Source organism: Periplaneta americana, chromosome 15, assembly GCF_040183065.1.
Source record: "Periplaneta americana isolate PAMFEO1 chromosome 15, P.americana_PAMFEO1_priV1, whole genome shotgun sequence".
Taxonomy (NCBI): domain Eukaryota; kingdom Metazoa; phylum Arthropoda; class Insecta; order Blattodea; family Blattidae; genus Periplaneta; species Periplaneta americana.
The window spans coordinates 142709244-142722887 of NC_091131.1; the positions used below are offsets into that span (position 1 = coordinate 142709244).

A 13644-nucleotide genomic window follows, 5' to 3' on the forward strand; every position below is an offset into this window, starting at 1 on the left:
GATGGGAAGATAATATTAAAATGGATTTGAGGGAGGTGGGATATGATGACAGAGAAAGGATTAATCTTGCTCAGGATAGGGACCAATGGCAGGCTTATGTGAGGGCGGCATTGAACCTCCGGGTTCCTCAAAATCCAGTAAGTAAGTTATACCCAGAGTTATTAGGCAGAAATCTGTAAGAACATAATGATATAAATTTCCTTTGAATATTTTCGAGTTTTACCGAATCAGTACTTGTAATAGAATTCCAAACTATAGATGCATAATGGAGTTTCGATCTCACTAATGTATAGTATAATATTAAAAGAGAGTTAGGTGTTGAAAAAGAATAAGTAATTGACCATATTATTCCTAACATTCTTATTGCATGGTTATAAATATAATCAACTAGTGGCCTGTGTAGCAAATGCTGCAAACTAAGTTCATTAAAAGTTCAAATAAAATTTTTCCAGATTTATTTTCACTGAAGAATGTCAGATATTTTGAAAGTTATTTGCTTCCATAATAATGAAACATACACCCTCTGAATGTTTTTTTATGTCAAATTCTTTTCCTTGAATCTATCCATCTTCAGTTCATGAGTTTCAATGTGAAATCTCAAGTAACAATGTCAGGATGATCAGTGGGTTTTTCATGTGGAAATAAAGTAGTAACTATTTCAGGTCATTGCGGATTGCAGGTGAGAGCTAAGAGAATGTCAGGTTTGCCTTGCTTTCGAACAATAGACATATCATCGTGTATACCACGATGATATGTCTGCTGCATGTTTCGAGAACTACTTCGAAATGTAGAAGGCAGAGTCACTTTCTCCTGCTAAGAGATCTTACTGAAGTGATGGGGACTATAAAATCTTATAGACCTCTTATTTTATCAGTATGGGCCATATTCACCAACATCGGTAAAAATTTTATCCCAGTTTTTAGCTAAGAAAACTTAGATAATAGCTATATTTGTATTCACCAACAAAATTATCTCGGTTAATTGGTATTATCTTGGTTTAAAACTTTACTGGAGATAAGTTGGCTGATAAAATAGGAAAAACTGAGATAATCGGAATAACAAGATGTTTCGTAGATGACTACAATATTTAATTGATGAAAAAGAATGTGATAGTGACGAGGAATATGGCCAAAAGTACAGGAGAAGACGTCTACATACTTTCATAACTACGATGACACTAATTTTGTAACACATTTTAGGTTATCTAGAATTATAGCTTTGTCAGTCTTTTAAGTAATATCTTTTGATCTTTTCTTAGGAACTGTAATTTTTGCGCTTCCTCCAGAAAATACTGGTCTACCAAATATTGCTGGATTAACATGGGTGACTAATGAATGTGCGAGAAATGGGTATGAACAGCAATCCTAAATGTACAAACTGAAGTAAACTCATTCTCGTGAACTTGTTTTGCTGGCATGGGGCGCTGTGTTACGATTGTGATTCATAAGGGAAGGGGAGGGGATAGATCATCAGATCATAGTGATGGTTTAATTTGGTCCCCCTCATCTGCCATGCACAATATAACGATATTTTGATGGCTCACCATCTTCAGAGACAAAAAACACTCGCAATGTCCTCTGCAGTAAGTTTATTGTATTGCCGTGAATCTAACCCAATAGGATCAACGAAACTTAAATCTGCAGATAGCACATTTTCTTCATTTGCCAATATTTGTCCTGCATTCTTGTGAGAAATAGCATAAAGATTGTTAGCAACAGTATCTGACAACGTTTTGAGTGTATTATGTGAATGCTGGACATTATTTTGGACATGTAAAATGTTAGCATATGTTGAATCAGTGATGTATAATTGACAATAAGCTCATAATGAATAATTAATGGCGGAACATTAGAGATGTAAGTTATTTATGTGTTATCCCATATATTTTTAGCAGTATAGGCATAGAGTCTTATATGCGCCCTAAATAAAATTGTTCATCATAAATCAACAGCAGTTTCAATGTTTCATTTGTTGCTGATTGCGGGAAATGAATGTAATTCATCACAGCAGCAAGAAGTGAAATGACCTGATATTCTCCCTACAATAAAATGATATGCTTGGCAGTGATCACATATCTAATCGAAAGGAATATGAAATTAATTTCGATGTAGTTTAAAGACACAGCTAAAAGAGGAAGCATGACTCAATTACTAATTGCGAATGCTTCTTCCATAGTACTGAACTACTACCTAAGAAAATTAGAGAATAACACACATAAATATCTACACTACACCACACCACCATTAAATATATGAAAAAGACCCACACCATTTGATTAATAACTATAAAAATATTATCTTAGGTAAGTTTTGTAGTTTTCAGTAAAAAACACACACATATGTATGTGTGTAGATATATATATATATATATATATATATATATATATACAAAACTGCATGCATTGTTTTCTTCACCTGACATAATTAGGAACAGTAAATTCAGGCGTTTGAGATGGGTAGGGCATGTAGCACATATGGGCGAATCCAGAAATGCATATAGTGTTAGTTGGGAGACTGGAGGGAAAAAGACCTTTGGGGAGGCCGAGACGTAGATGGGAGGATAATATTAAAATGAATTTGAGGGAGGTAGGATATGATGATAGAGACTGGATTAATCTTGCACAGGATAGGGACTGATGGTGGGCTTATGTGAGGACGGCAATGAACCTGCGGGTTCCTTAAAAGCCATTTGTAAGTGTGTGTGTGCGTGCGTGCGTGCGTGCGTGCGTGTGTGTGTGTGTGTGTGTGTGTGTGTGTGTGTGTGTGTGTGTGTGTGTGTGTGTGTGTGTGTGTGTGTGTGTGTGTGTGTGTGTGTGTGGCCATCACTGAGTAAATTATAGAAATGAAGATCTAATTTAAGATATTCTCTGTGTCTACTTATATACCACGTAAGGTTTCACTGTCATATCATCAATATAGCATTAATGTGTATAATTAGTGTCAAATACATTATGGCATTAACTATACTAATATTTCATTGTTAACGATAATAATGTGATCAAGCCTTAAGTTTTGTAGTTTTTAATACCAAATACATAGCTGTACTCAGAAAATTACACAGAATCAGACCTGTAAATTCTTTTTAGTAAGTCTTGAAATTTTTAATAACCAATATAGAGAGATTCTCAAAAAATTACACAAATGAAGATGGAGATATTGGCATTATGTCAGAGAATCTAACCCATCTGAACAATAAATACTATGTCAGCAATCCTGGCCTTTGTGTAATAGTCTTTATTGTAGTGTGTGTTTTGTTTTATTCTGAAATACCATTAGTTCTCAAAGCTGGATTTTGGAAAATAGTAAAATTATGTAGGAAAACTAACACTTCCCTGAAAGTTACTATTTTTCTGCAAATCTTTGGATGCCAAGTTTCAAAATGACGGGTCATTCATGTAATATTGTTTATTGTAGTGTGTGTTTTGTTTTATTCTGAAATGCCATTAGTTCTCAAAACTGACGAAAGATGAATTTTGGAAAATAGTAAAATTATGTAGAAAAACTAATGCTTCGGTGAAAGTTACTATTTTTCTGCAAATCCTTGGATACCAAGCTTCAAAATGACGGGTCATTCATTAAAATCCATACAGCTGTTTTCCCATAATTTCCATTTCCAGTTCAGGTGTGGTTGTGAAAATATAATTTATTGTCAGTTAATACACCGAGGTATCTAATACAATCTTTTCTGTTAATTAATATATTTTTTAGATGATAGTTATATTTTAATGAAGAGGTTTTCTGTGAAAATTATATTACATAAGCTTTGGATTCATTAATCATCATCCCATTATCAACTGACCAATTGGTAATTGAATTAATGTCATCCTGAAGAAATTTACAGTCAGCATTACTTTTGATTTTTCGAAAAATTTTAAGATCGTCAGCGAATAATAGTCAGAACTTATTCTTTTGGAAATGTCATCAATGAAGATTAAAAATAGGAGAGGTCCTAAAGTTGAGCCCTGGGGCACACCACAAATAATATTAAAAGGATCAGTAACCTCCACAGCTTCTTTCTTTTTATCGCTGCGAGACAATTTTTTAGGCCCAATCCAACACAGTTAAATTGGCTCTTGAAGAAATGAACACATTTTTGACTCTTACCTTAATGCTATCGACTGTAACTATTGCTCTGGATCCATGGTTTAGTTTTAATGTTGAGTATTTTCCATTAAGAAACCGCAAAAATTCGCATATTTTTTGGGGCCCAGGCCCACCCGTTGGCTATGCGACTGTTCCATTTTCAACAGACCATAATGCAGTTGAATTAATATCATTTTGAAGAATTTGACAATCAGCCAAACTATTAATTTTACGAAAGATTTTAATAGGCTATATATTATTTTAATGTACCGAAGTACATATGATATTTCCATGCAGATATTCTGCGTCATAATATGATGAAAGATTTTAAGGTCATTTGTAAATAAAAGGCAAATAGAGCTTATTCAATTACTTACGTCATTTATTAATAATAATAATAATAATAATAATAATAATAATAATAATAATAATAATAATAATAATATTAATAATAAGAGAGGCCCCAATGTAGACCCTTGAGGAACTCCACATAAACTATTAAATATAACCGAGGGAGAATGGGCCAGTTACTCTAATTTTGTGCATTCCCGACCAGACATTGACTTTTGGCGAGTCCCTTTCATGTTCAATCACTCTAATAGGGATTCTGAGTACCCCATATGCAGCTATTATGACGATTAACCTTCCTGCAAATGTGAAAGGTTGCTTCATTACTGAATAGCAATAAATCGACATATCTGGGATTTTCATTGATATGCCAAATCATCTCATCACAGAAATGAGCTCTCTTGCCACAATCATCTGGTTTTAGTTGATAAAGGAGCTGAAGTTTGTAAGCACGCATATGGAGATGTTTGCGTAGAATCTTGTGAACTGTTGAACGAGGAATCTGCAGTTCCCTACTAGCTTGCCTAATTGATTTACGTGGGCTTCTAGCAAATGATTCACAGTCATTTAGGCCATATGCTTTTTAGAATGTTTCCCTGTCTTTGAACTCAAGCTTCCATTATCTTGTAGAGTTCTATCTCACTCATAAATGGATTTGCTTGTAGGAGGATCCACATTCCACTCCCTATGTATGCGCTGCTGAACACGCGTAACTGAATTCAATTCTGCAAGCCAGAGCACGCATTGAAGTTTTTGCTGTACCATCCACATCTCTATTGACAAGGAACTAGACTCATAAATGTAAATTTTCATTCATGCAACAATAAGCTTGAGACGAAAGATTTCACACAACAATGACCATGCAACAATAAGCTTGACACACAACATTGCACACAATGGCCATGGAAAAGGTATGAAACGAAATCTTGGAAATTTTTTCTATTGATTGAGCTTTATCTTAAGGAATTATTATATATGGTTGTGAAATTATAAGCTATTATTTCTGTATAGGCTACTCTTAGAGTGGACACGGTGTATATTATATTCATATATTCTTACTGCTTGTATGATGATCAATTCATGATAGTACATACAAAAAAACAGATTAACCAAAGAGTGGTTAGTTGACTGTTTTGAAATTGTACATGTTCTTATTTAGGGTCAAGTGGAACTATTATGATACAAAAAATTAATTTTTTGCTGAAATTTTTCTACCAAAGTATACACAAATTAAAAAGAAAATTAAAGTAATGTGCTACTTTAGACATATACCATATTTACTTGCGTATTTCCCCCCCTTAGATATTTAAGGCATATTTTCATAATTTTATTTTTCTAGCATACCTCTTAAATCACAACTTTGGACACGCTTTGACGAATCAGTGAAGATTGAAATGATCTCACAAATATGCTTGGAAAACCGAAGATCAAAATTCACCCCTCTCATCAACTGGTTCTCGCATCGCGTACTCTGAGAGAGAGGTAGCATCCGTCATTTGTCAGCTCTCTCTTTTCACGCATGTTGTTAGATAGTGGTGCAGTGAAAATGGGTATAAAGTATAACACTTACACAGCACAATTAAACCAATATTATTTCGCACTTAAGTTTTCTGCTGTTATATATCACCACTTAACTCCAGATATTTTTTGTGGTTATAGCGTAAATTTTCAGTTACGAAATTTAGAAAAAAAGGGGAGAAATTACGCGAATAAATACGATATGAAGAATTTGAGTTAAATTTATTTTTTATTTGTAACAATGGATCAAATTAAAACAAAACAAGTGTGTCATAATAGCCTTCTGTGTTGGTTATTTTGATACACCTAGAGGGCTATTCTGATACAGTTATGTAAATCTGCCATATTATACAGAGCAGAGGCGGTAAACTCGTGTTGTGAATAGAGCAATCTGCATAAAGCAACTAAGGTAAGGGGAGATGCTAAGCTCTCTGAGAGAGGCTTTTCCCAGCCCTGATACAGAGCAATGAAGTAAGGCTATTGTGATACACATAGACATCACCTGCTAAAAGTTCGGTTGAAATCACATTAAAATTGACAAGATTTAGCAACTTTTCCAGTGACCTTTTTTTCCCATAAAGATTTATACAATTTACTGAAACTTTAACACCTTACTGCCTATGCTAGGAAATTGCTATATGTCCAAATATTTCATTTTATTTTTTTTTTTTTTAATATTGAGAAAATAATAATCCACTTTGTATTGCTAAAGAAATTAAAATATGTTTTTAAATAATGATGAATGTATTTTCCAAAGTTGTGTTAAATTTTAGCAGTAAGAAAAATGACTATTAAGCTAAACTTTTAGGTAAATGAGTAAAAATAAGTCTATATGAGTGTTTTTTTAACTTATATTGTCAGACCATCGGATCTGTGCCCCTTCAGTGGTGTCGTCGTTTTTGAAAAAGTTAACGCCTATACTCACTCCATTCCACCAGCTTTCCTCCCACCACGTTAAACAGCAGCCCATGAACCTTGCCGAATAGGGATGATGCCAAACTTCCGTCAAACGGTGTCATAAATAACTGGTCCTCCATGCTACAATATCATTTCTTTCAATCAAAATAAATCTTGTATTTCTACAATTTTTAAACCTAAATCCCATGAGTTGAATCACTTTCCATAGCATTTCTCTACAACCTTGGAAATTATTGTTGCTCGCGCAACCTTCAGTAATTTCTTTAATGTCGGAACTTTTTTCTGCACGGTATAAAATTCTTGTATCTTTCTTCTTAAAATATACATCGGTTCATATCATCTACAAGAATTAAAGGTTCCCTTGGTCTGTTCTTCCTTGCTGATTCTAGCTTTTCATCTCCTGCACAGCCTCCCTCTCTCCTGATTTTCTTTGTTAGGCGCTCTGACCTGCCTATATAAATTACATAACATGTTGTATTAGTATTAGTTAAGTAAGTAATTTCAATACGTAGTCAGTTGAAATAAAATAAGCAGTGATTGCAGCTGCTCTTCTCGTTGCCTTATTTATAGGAAAGAGATACTGACCTGTTTGTTTCTCTTCATCGCAAAATGCTATTACGTACTTGCTTAATAATATTTCTTTCGCCACTCCTCGCTACAGTGTTCATGTTGAATTGACAACACTGGACTGCAAGTGCAAATAAACTGTCCTGCAAGAAGGCTCAAAATTGTGAGTAGTGGGGGAGAGAAAGGGAGAGAGATAGAAAAGAGAGAGATAGGAATGCAGGGAGAGAAATGAATTACCGAGGCTGAGTAGGAATTAGGGATCAGTTCGCATATCTTATGGAGGCACAGATCCGATGGTCCGACAATACTGTGTTGTTAATTCCAACATGTCAGTTCAAACATCCTTCAGGTACTGGGAAATTATGAAATATTCCTCAAGAGGTAATAAATTAGTTTGTTAGAAAATTGATCAACTTAGTCAATTTCATTCATTGTAAACATAATATCATAATAGCCCTTTTCATTCACACACTAATTACTGCTAGACTGCTCAACATTCATAGCTTTTCTGTAAACAAAAATGAAGCTGATAGTATTCTTAGTAAAAGGAAAATAAAAAAATATATATACAGTATATATATATATATATATATATATATATATATATATATATATATATATAAAATATATATCATCATCATCTTCCTAACAAGTATTAGGCCAAGTGGCCTGTTACGGTCTCAAACTAGAATTTTCAGTCCATCTCTTCTTTGGACGGCCTAGAGATCTTTTGCCATATGGATGGTAATGAAGCAGTGCTTTTGGAATTCTGCATCGATTCATTCGTTCGAGATGACCCTTCCACTGAAGTTGATATTTGCTGATGAACTGCATAATGGGTTCTATTTGAAGTTCTTGCATTAGGTCCTCATTTTTTTTATGATCCCAGCGAGTATATCCAGCTGTTGCTCTCATAAACCTCATCTCACTTGCTGTTATTCTACTGACATCTTTATTCTTCACAGTCCACGCTTCGCTACCATAGCTTAATACTGGCTGTGCTAAGGTTTTATACAAGCCTATTCTTGTGTGTCTTTGTACTAGTGAGGGTTTCATGATTTTATTAATGATCCCCATTGTTTTATTATATTTACATATTTTTTCAGCAATATCTACTTCATCATAAGGTGATAGTGTATAGCCAAGATAAGTGAAGGTATTTACTCTTTCTATTATTTTATTATTCAAACAGATTTTGCTTGGTACAGGGAATTTCCCACAAAATGACATGATTTTCGATTTTTCAATATTAATTTCCATTTTATATTTTTCATGTTTTATATATATATATATATATATATATATATATATATTTATCCTTATTCATTCAAGAACTATAAGAGAAGTAACTGAGTATCACATCTAGGTTTTTTAAAGAAACAAAACTGCCTTTTCTTTTAGTACATTTATGAGGCTGATAATGATTTGTTTTTAAACTTTGTTCAATATTGTTCCTTAAATAGCATAAAATGTACTTCCAAAATCGCAGTTTTAAACATTTTCAAACTGAGTCTTTGGTGCACTTTAAAGTATGTATGAAATTAGTCCGACTTTTTTTACCGTATCATATTAGCCCTACTTGACTCTGTATGATTATGTGATCCTGCAGAGAAGAGAAACATCTGTTCTTAGTAAGATTTACTAAATTCATTGCATACAGGTTTCTGTAAAATTAATTATTTAATAGTTACTTTGTTATATAAAATATTTATATCAAATTCATTAATGCTGTCACAGTGGTATTAATTGCTAGGAATTAAATACATCTCTGGTTTGAAAATGAATGAGAGTCGGTCAAACTTTTACGGAACCACGTATATGGACTCTAATTCAGTGTATGGAAAAAATTGACGCACCATTACCATTTTTCTTTTTCCTTCTTAGCTTTCATTGATTCTTTACTTGAATTTTTTTTTTTTTCTGTAAACTGCCATTGTTTGTTTGTGTATTTGTTTGCCTTTTTTCTTACTCTTTTAGCTCTCATCATCTATTTGTTCTTGTATTGTTTTGTATGCTTTGTCCAATGGCAGCCTCTAATTTGAGGAAGCTCTGATAAATAAATAAATATCGTATGAAGAAACTAATAATGATAGTGAAATGTTTTGAAGCTCTTCACCAGTATCATTTGTTTTCATGCTTATCAGTAGTGCTGTGAGTTGGTTCGAATCCACTTACAGGAAAGACAACAATGTTGTATCAGGGAACCGAAGTTTCTCCTGACTTAACATAACATCAGGTATACCACAGGGGTTGGTACTCGAACCATTGTTGTTCACAATGTATGTCGATGATAGTACATCACTTGTAAGGCATTGCAACTATCACCTGTATGCTGACGACCTTCAATGCTACATCTCTTCCCTCTTAGTCTGAGTAAACGATGCTATAGACAGACTGAATGAAGACATTGATTCGATTGTGAAATGGACAAAGAAATTCCTTAAAATCAATCCTGGAAAGACACAAGCAATTATATTAGGTTAAAAATGGCAAACTGACACTATAAAACAAATTGACATTTCCCCTGTTAAGATAAGTACAGTGCATATTCTTTTCAGTTGTTCAGTAAACAATTTTGGCATTCACATGAATAATAATCTCAACTGGGACATGCAAATCATAGAAACCTGCAGAAAAGTACCGGTATATTCTGCTATCCATGTGCTAAAAAGGATAAATGTTCATTTTCTCTCTTGCTTAAAAAAATCCCTTGTGCAGATGCTTGTATTGGCCTATTTTGACTATGCCAACATTTTACTGACTGAGCTTTCCAGCAACAACAAAACAAAACTTCACCGTGCTCATTATTTGTGTGTTCATTTGGTAAGCAATGTTCGTAAATATGGTCATATTACTCCATCCTTGGAAGCATTAGGTTGGCTTAAACTAGATAAGAAAAGAAATTTACATTCACTTCTCCTTCTCTTCGAAATATTGAACTCTTCTATTCCTTTGTACCTGTTGTCTCACTTCACTTACCTTTTTTTCCACCATAACCTGAACACATGCTCTCACCATGAAACAATACTAACAATACCATCCTATCGCACTTCCTCATACTCATCCTCTTTCACAATAGCCCTGGCAGCATCAGGGACTGTCGAAATAAAATTGAATTCAAATGCAAACTTACTAGGCACTTAATAATTGAGACTTGTCTCAGACATGGCTTCTCGTAAATAGTTATCTTACTTTATCACAAAATATTTCAATGTCCGGTAATTTCATCACTAAATAATTTTATTATTCTAGGTTTAATTTATACATCAGTAAAAAAAAAATCTTTCTTTGTTCTTAACTTCTGTAATAAATTGTCTAGCCTTTGTTAATGAGGTAATCTTTCAGTGTTTTGATTTTTATTGTAATTGTAAATTTAATATTGATTGTAATTATAATTCTAATTATATTCTTAATATTGTAGTTGTAATCCCTGGTAGAGGAAGAGAAGGCCTGATGGCCTTATTTGTATCAGTTAAATACATATATACTATACTACTAGTAAGATAAAATTTGGAATTCTTCTCTACCATTGATTTTTGTGAGATCTTTGCAAAAAGGTACAGTTCTTTCTTCATATTGGCATCTAGGATTCTGCTAGCAAGTCTTGTGACAGTTTTGTCTAGTGTTTTTTTTATAAATTTCAATGCATATTCTTTCATTAAATTTGCAGGAAATGGAGAAGCATCCCTTCTTCATGACCAAAGCTCCAGAGCCTGGTCAACCATTGTCCCCACTCATGGAAGGATTGCAGCAACTGAAATACAGCGAAGCACTGAACACGCCAGAAGGTAACATGTCCACCTTCAAGGAATATTTCGAAACATTGTTAACATTTTGAAGTTCTGTACCGCTCCCATTTCTTTTTGATCTTTAAACTGATTTGTGATTTACATTGATAAATGTAAATTGCTTGTATGGGGGGCAGTCAAATGAAAATGGGTCACCATGCGTATATCTCACAGCGGGCAAGTTGGTACCACTGGAATTTGATTGCTGAACTGACATTTGGTGGCGACTCGCGAAAGCATAGTTACAACCTCTGCTTACACACTAGTCGTTCGTTTATTGTGCTGGAAGTGAAGTTAGAGATACATGTGTTCGTCCAACATCACTAATGGAGGCGGGTAAAGAAGAACAGTGAGATGTAGTGCGTTTTTTTGGCTGCTGAAGGAGAAGGATGAGAAATCCATCGTCACATGTCTGCTGTTTATGGCTAACACAGCATGTCATGTTTGTGTGTACTGGAATGGCACAAGAGATTCCGAGAGGAACATGTGTCACTGCAAGATGATGGTCACTCAGGACAGGCTCATCATGCCATCACTCCTTTCTACTGTTATTGCTGGGGTTGATGGTATTATACAGAGAAATCGACGGATCACTGTGGAAAAACTTCATCGTTTGGTGGAAATAAGTCACTGTTCCGTACACGTCATTGCGATGAAGCACCTGCATTACTGAAAAATCTGCGCACAATGAGTTTCACATCAGTTGATGGAGGAACAAAAAAACAAACAATGGCCGCTTCACTGGGCCACTTGGCAATGATACCACGAGGAAGAGTATGCATTTCTGTTCCATATTGTCACTGGGGATGAATGGTGTCGTGGTGTCACCATTTTGAACCGGAGAGCAGATGGCAGAGCCAATAATGGAAACACATGGATTCTCCCCCACTGAAAAAGTTCACAGCAAAGTCATGTCGACATTCTTTTTCGATTCTAGTGGTACTCTGCTTGTTGAATTTCTCGAGCATGGGGCTACAATCAATTCACAATGTTATGAAGAAACTGAGGCACGCCTTTATGTCAAAAAGCCCTGGAATGCTATCAAACGGCATTATCCTTCTTCATGATAATGCTTCCCACATACTGCCAATTCCGTGAGGAATACGATTCAGAAATTTGTTTGGGAAATGCTTCATGACCTCCCCTACAGCTTAGATCTTTCCCCATGCGATTTTCACATTTTTGGAGAGTTGAAGAATGACATTCGTGGACTTCGTTTTTCATAGGACAAAGACGTGTGACTGGGTAAAGAACTGATTCGGTAGACAGCCCACTAGCTTTTTGAAGAATGGGATTGATCATCTTGTCTTGAAGTGGGATAAATGTATAAACAATTTTGGAGATTACTTTTGAGGTAATAAATGTTCTATTAAGTTTTTGGCATCTGACCAGTTTTCATTTGACTGCCCCTCTTATTTTGGATGTAGTGATAAACTTAGTGACAGTCTGTAATTCAAATAAAAACAAACGGTGGTGGTGATGATGATGGTGATGGTGGGTTTGGATATATCTGTTTTGGAATTTAAGATTTATTTCTGTTTCCTGGTTCTTTGATCAATAGTCATCCTGTCCACTGTTGTGGAATAATATTTGGCATATATGATTATGAAACAAGCAGGCCTGGGTTCACATCGTGCTTGGAATGAGTTACATGGTTGAGGTTTTTCTGGGGTTTTCCCTCAAGACTTCATATTGCTATCTGCAATTTTTTTTTCCAGAAATCTAATTTCGGCAGATATTAAATTACGAAATTTTCTAAAAAATAATTTCTACCAATTCCTTGGATCTATCTCCAGTTCTAATCATTCATATTATTTAGTCTTGGGCTCAGATGAAAGGAAAATCCCATTGAAATAATGATATATTCTACATATTGTGGCTTGTCCCCTTCTTTCACTGGACCCCTCAATTTCAGAAGATACATTTTTAAGTTATTAACATTATAAACGAACATGCTGAGTATTATTAATTATATAAAATAGGCTTATTTGAATGCATACATGAACATTGTGTGCTTCATTAAACTCTTATTGCTGAATTTCACTAACAAATTACATACCGGTAATTTCTGGCATGAACAAAACCCTGCCACTGGAATACTGCGTACCCACCAGTAGCCATGGATGCAGTAGCATGTTTGTGAGTAAGAAATGCTAACCTGAGAGAGTACACTGCTGATCTAAACTATTTTATACATACTGTACAGAGTTGGTTAAATTTTTACAGTATGTCTACCTGTAATAAAACCGTGTTGATATTTAGATAAATAACACTTGATTAAAAATTATCGTGTGTAATATTTGTGCAAAAACTTTAGCAGGTGCAGAATTTATTGAAATAGGTCTGTAATTTTCAATTTTGATTTATTGCGTTATTTATAAAACTGGACATATGCTGCTTATTTTCAATTTTTTTCGGAAGCT

General features: G+C 34.4%; 1 protein-coding gene across 3 annotated transcripts in view; it reads left to right on the forward strand.

Annotated features, from left to right (window-relative positions):
• The window catches only part of Dpit47 (DNA polymerase interacting tpr containing protein of 47kD), an 80895-nt gene that overhangs the window by 19653 nt on the left and 47598 nt on the right, over window positions 1–13644 (forward strand). For 2 of the 3 annotated variants that reach the window (XM_069848303.1, XM_069848305.1), the window contains exon 2: window positions 11104–11221. In XM_069848303.1, the coding sequence (XP_069704404.1) occupies window positions 11104–11221 (118 nt within the window). Of the gene's footprint in view, window positions 1–5095; window positions 5342–11103; window positions 11222–13644 lie in introns of all 3 variants that reach the window. The other variant, XM_069848304.1, reaches the window with a different exon arrangement.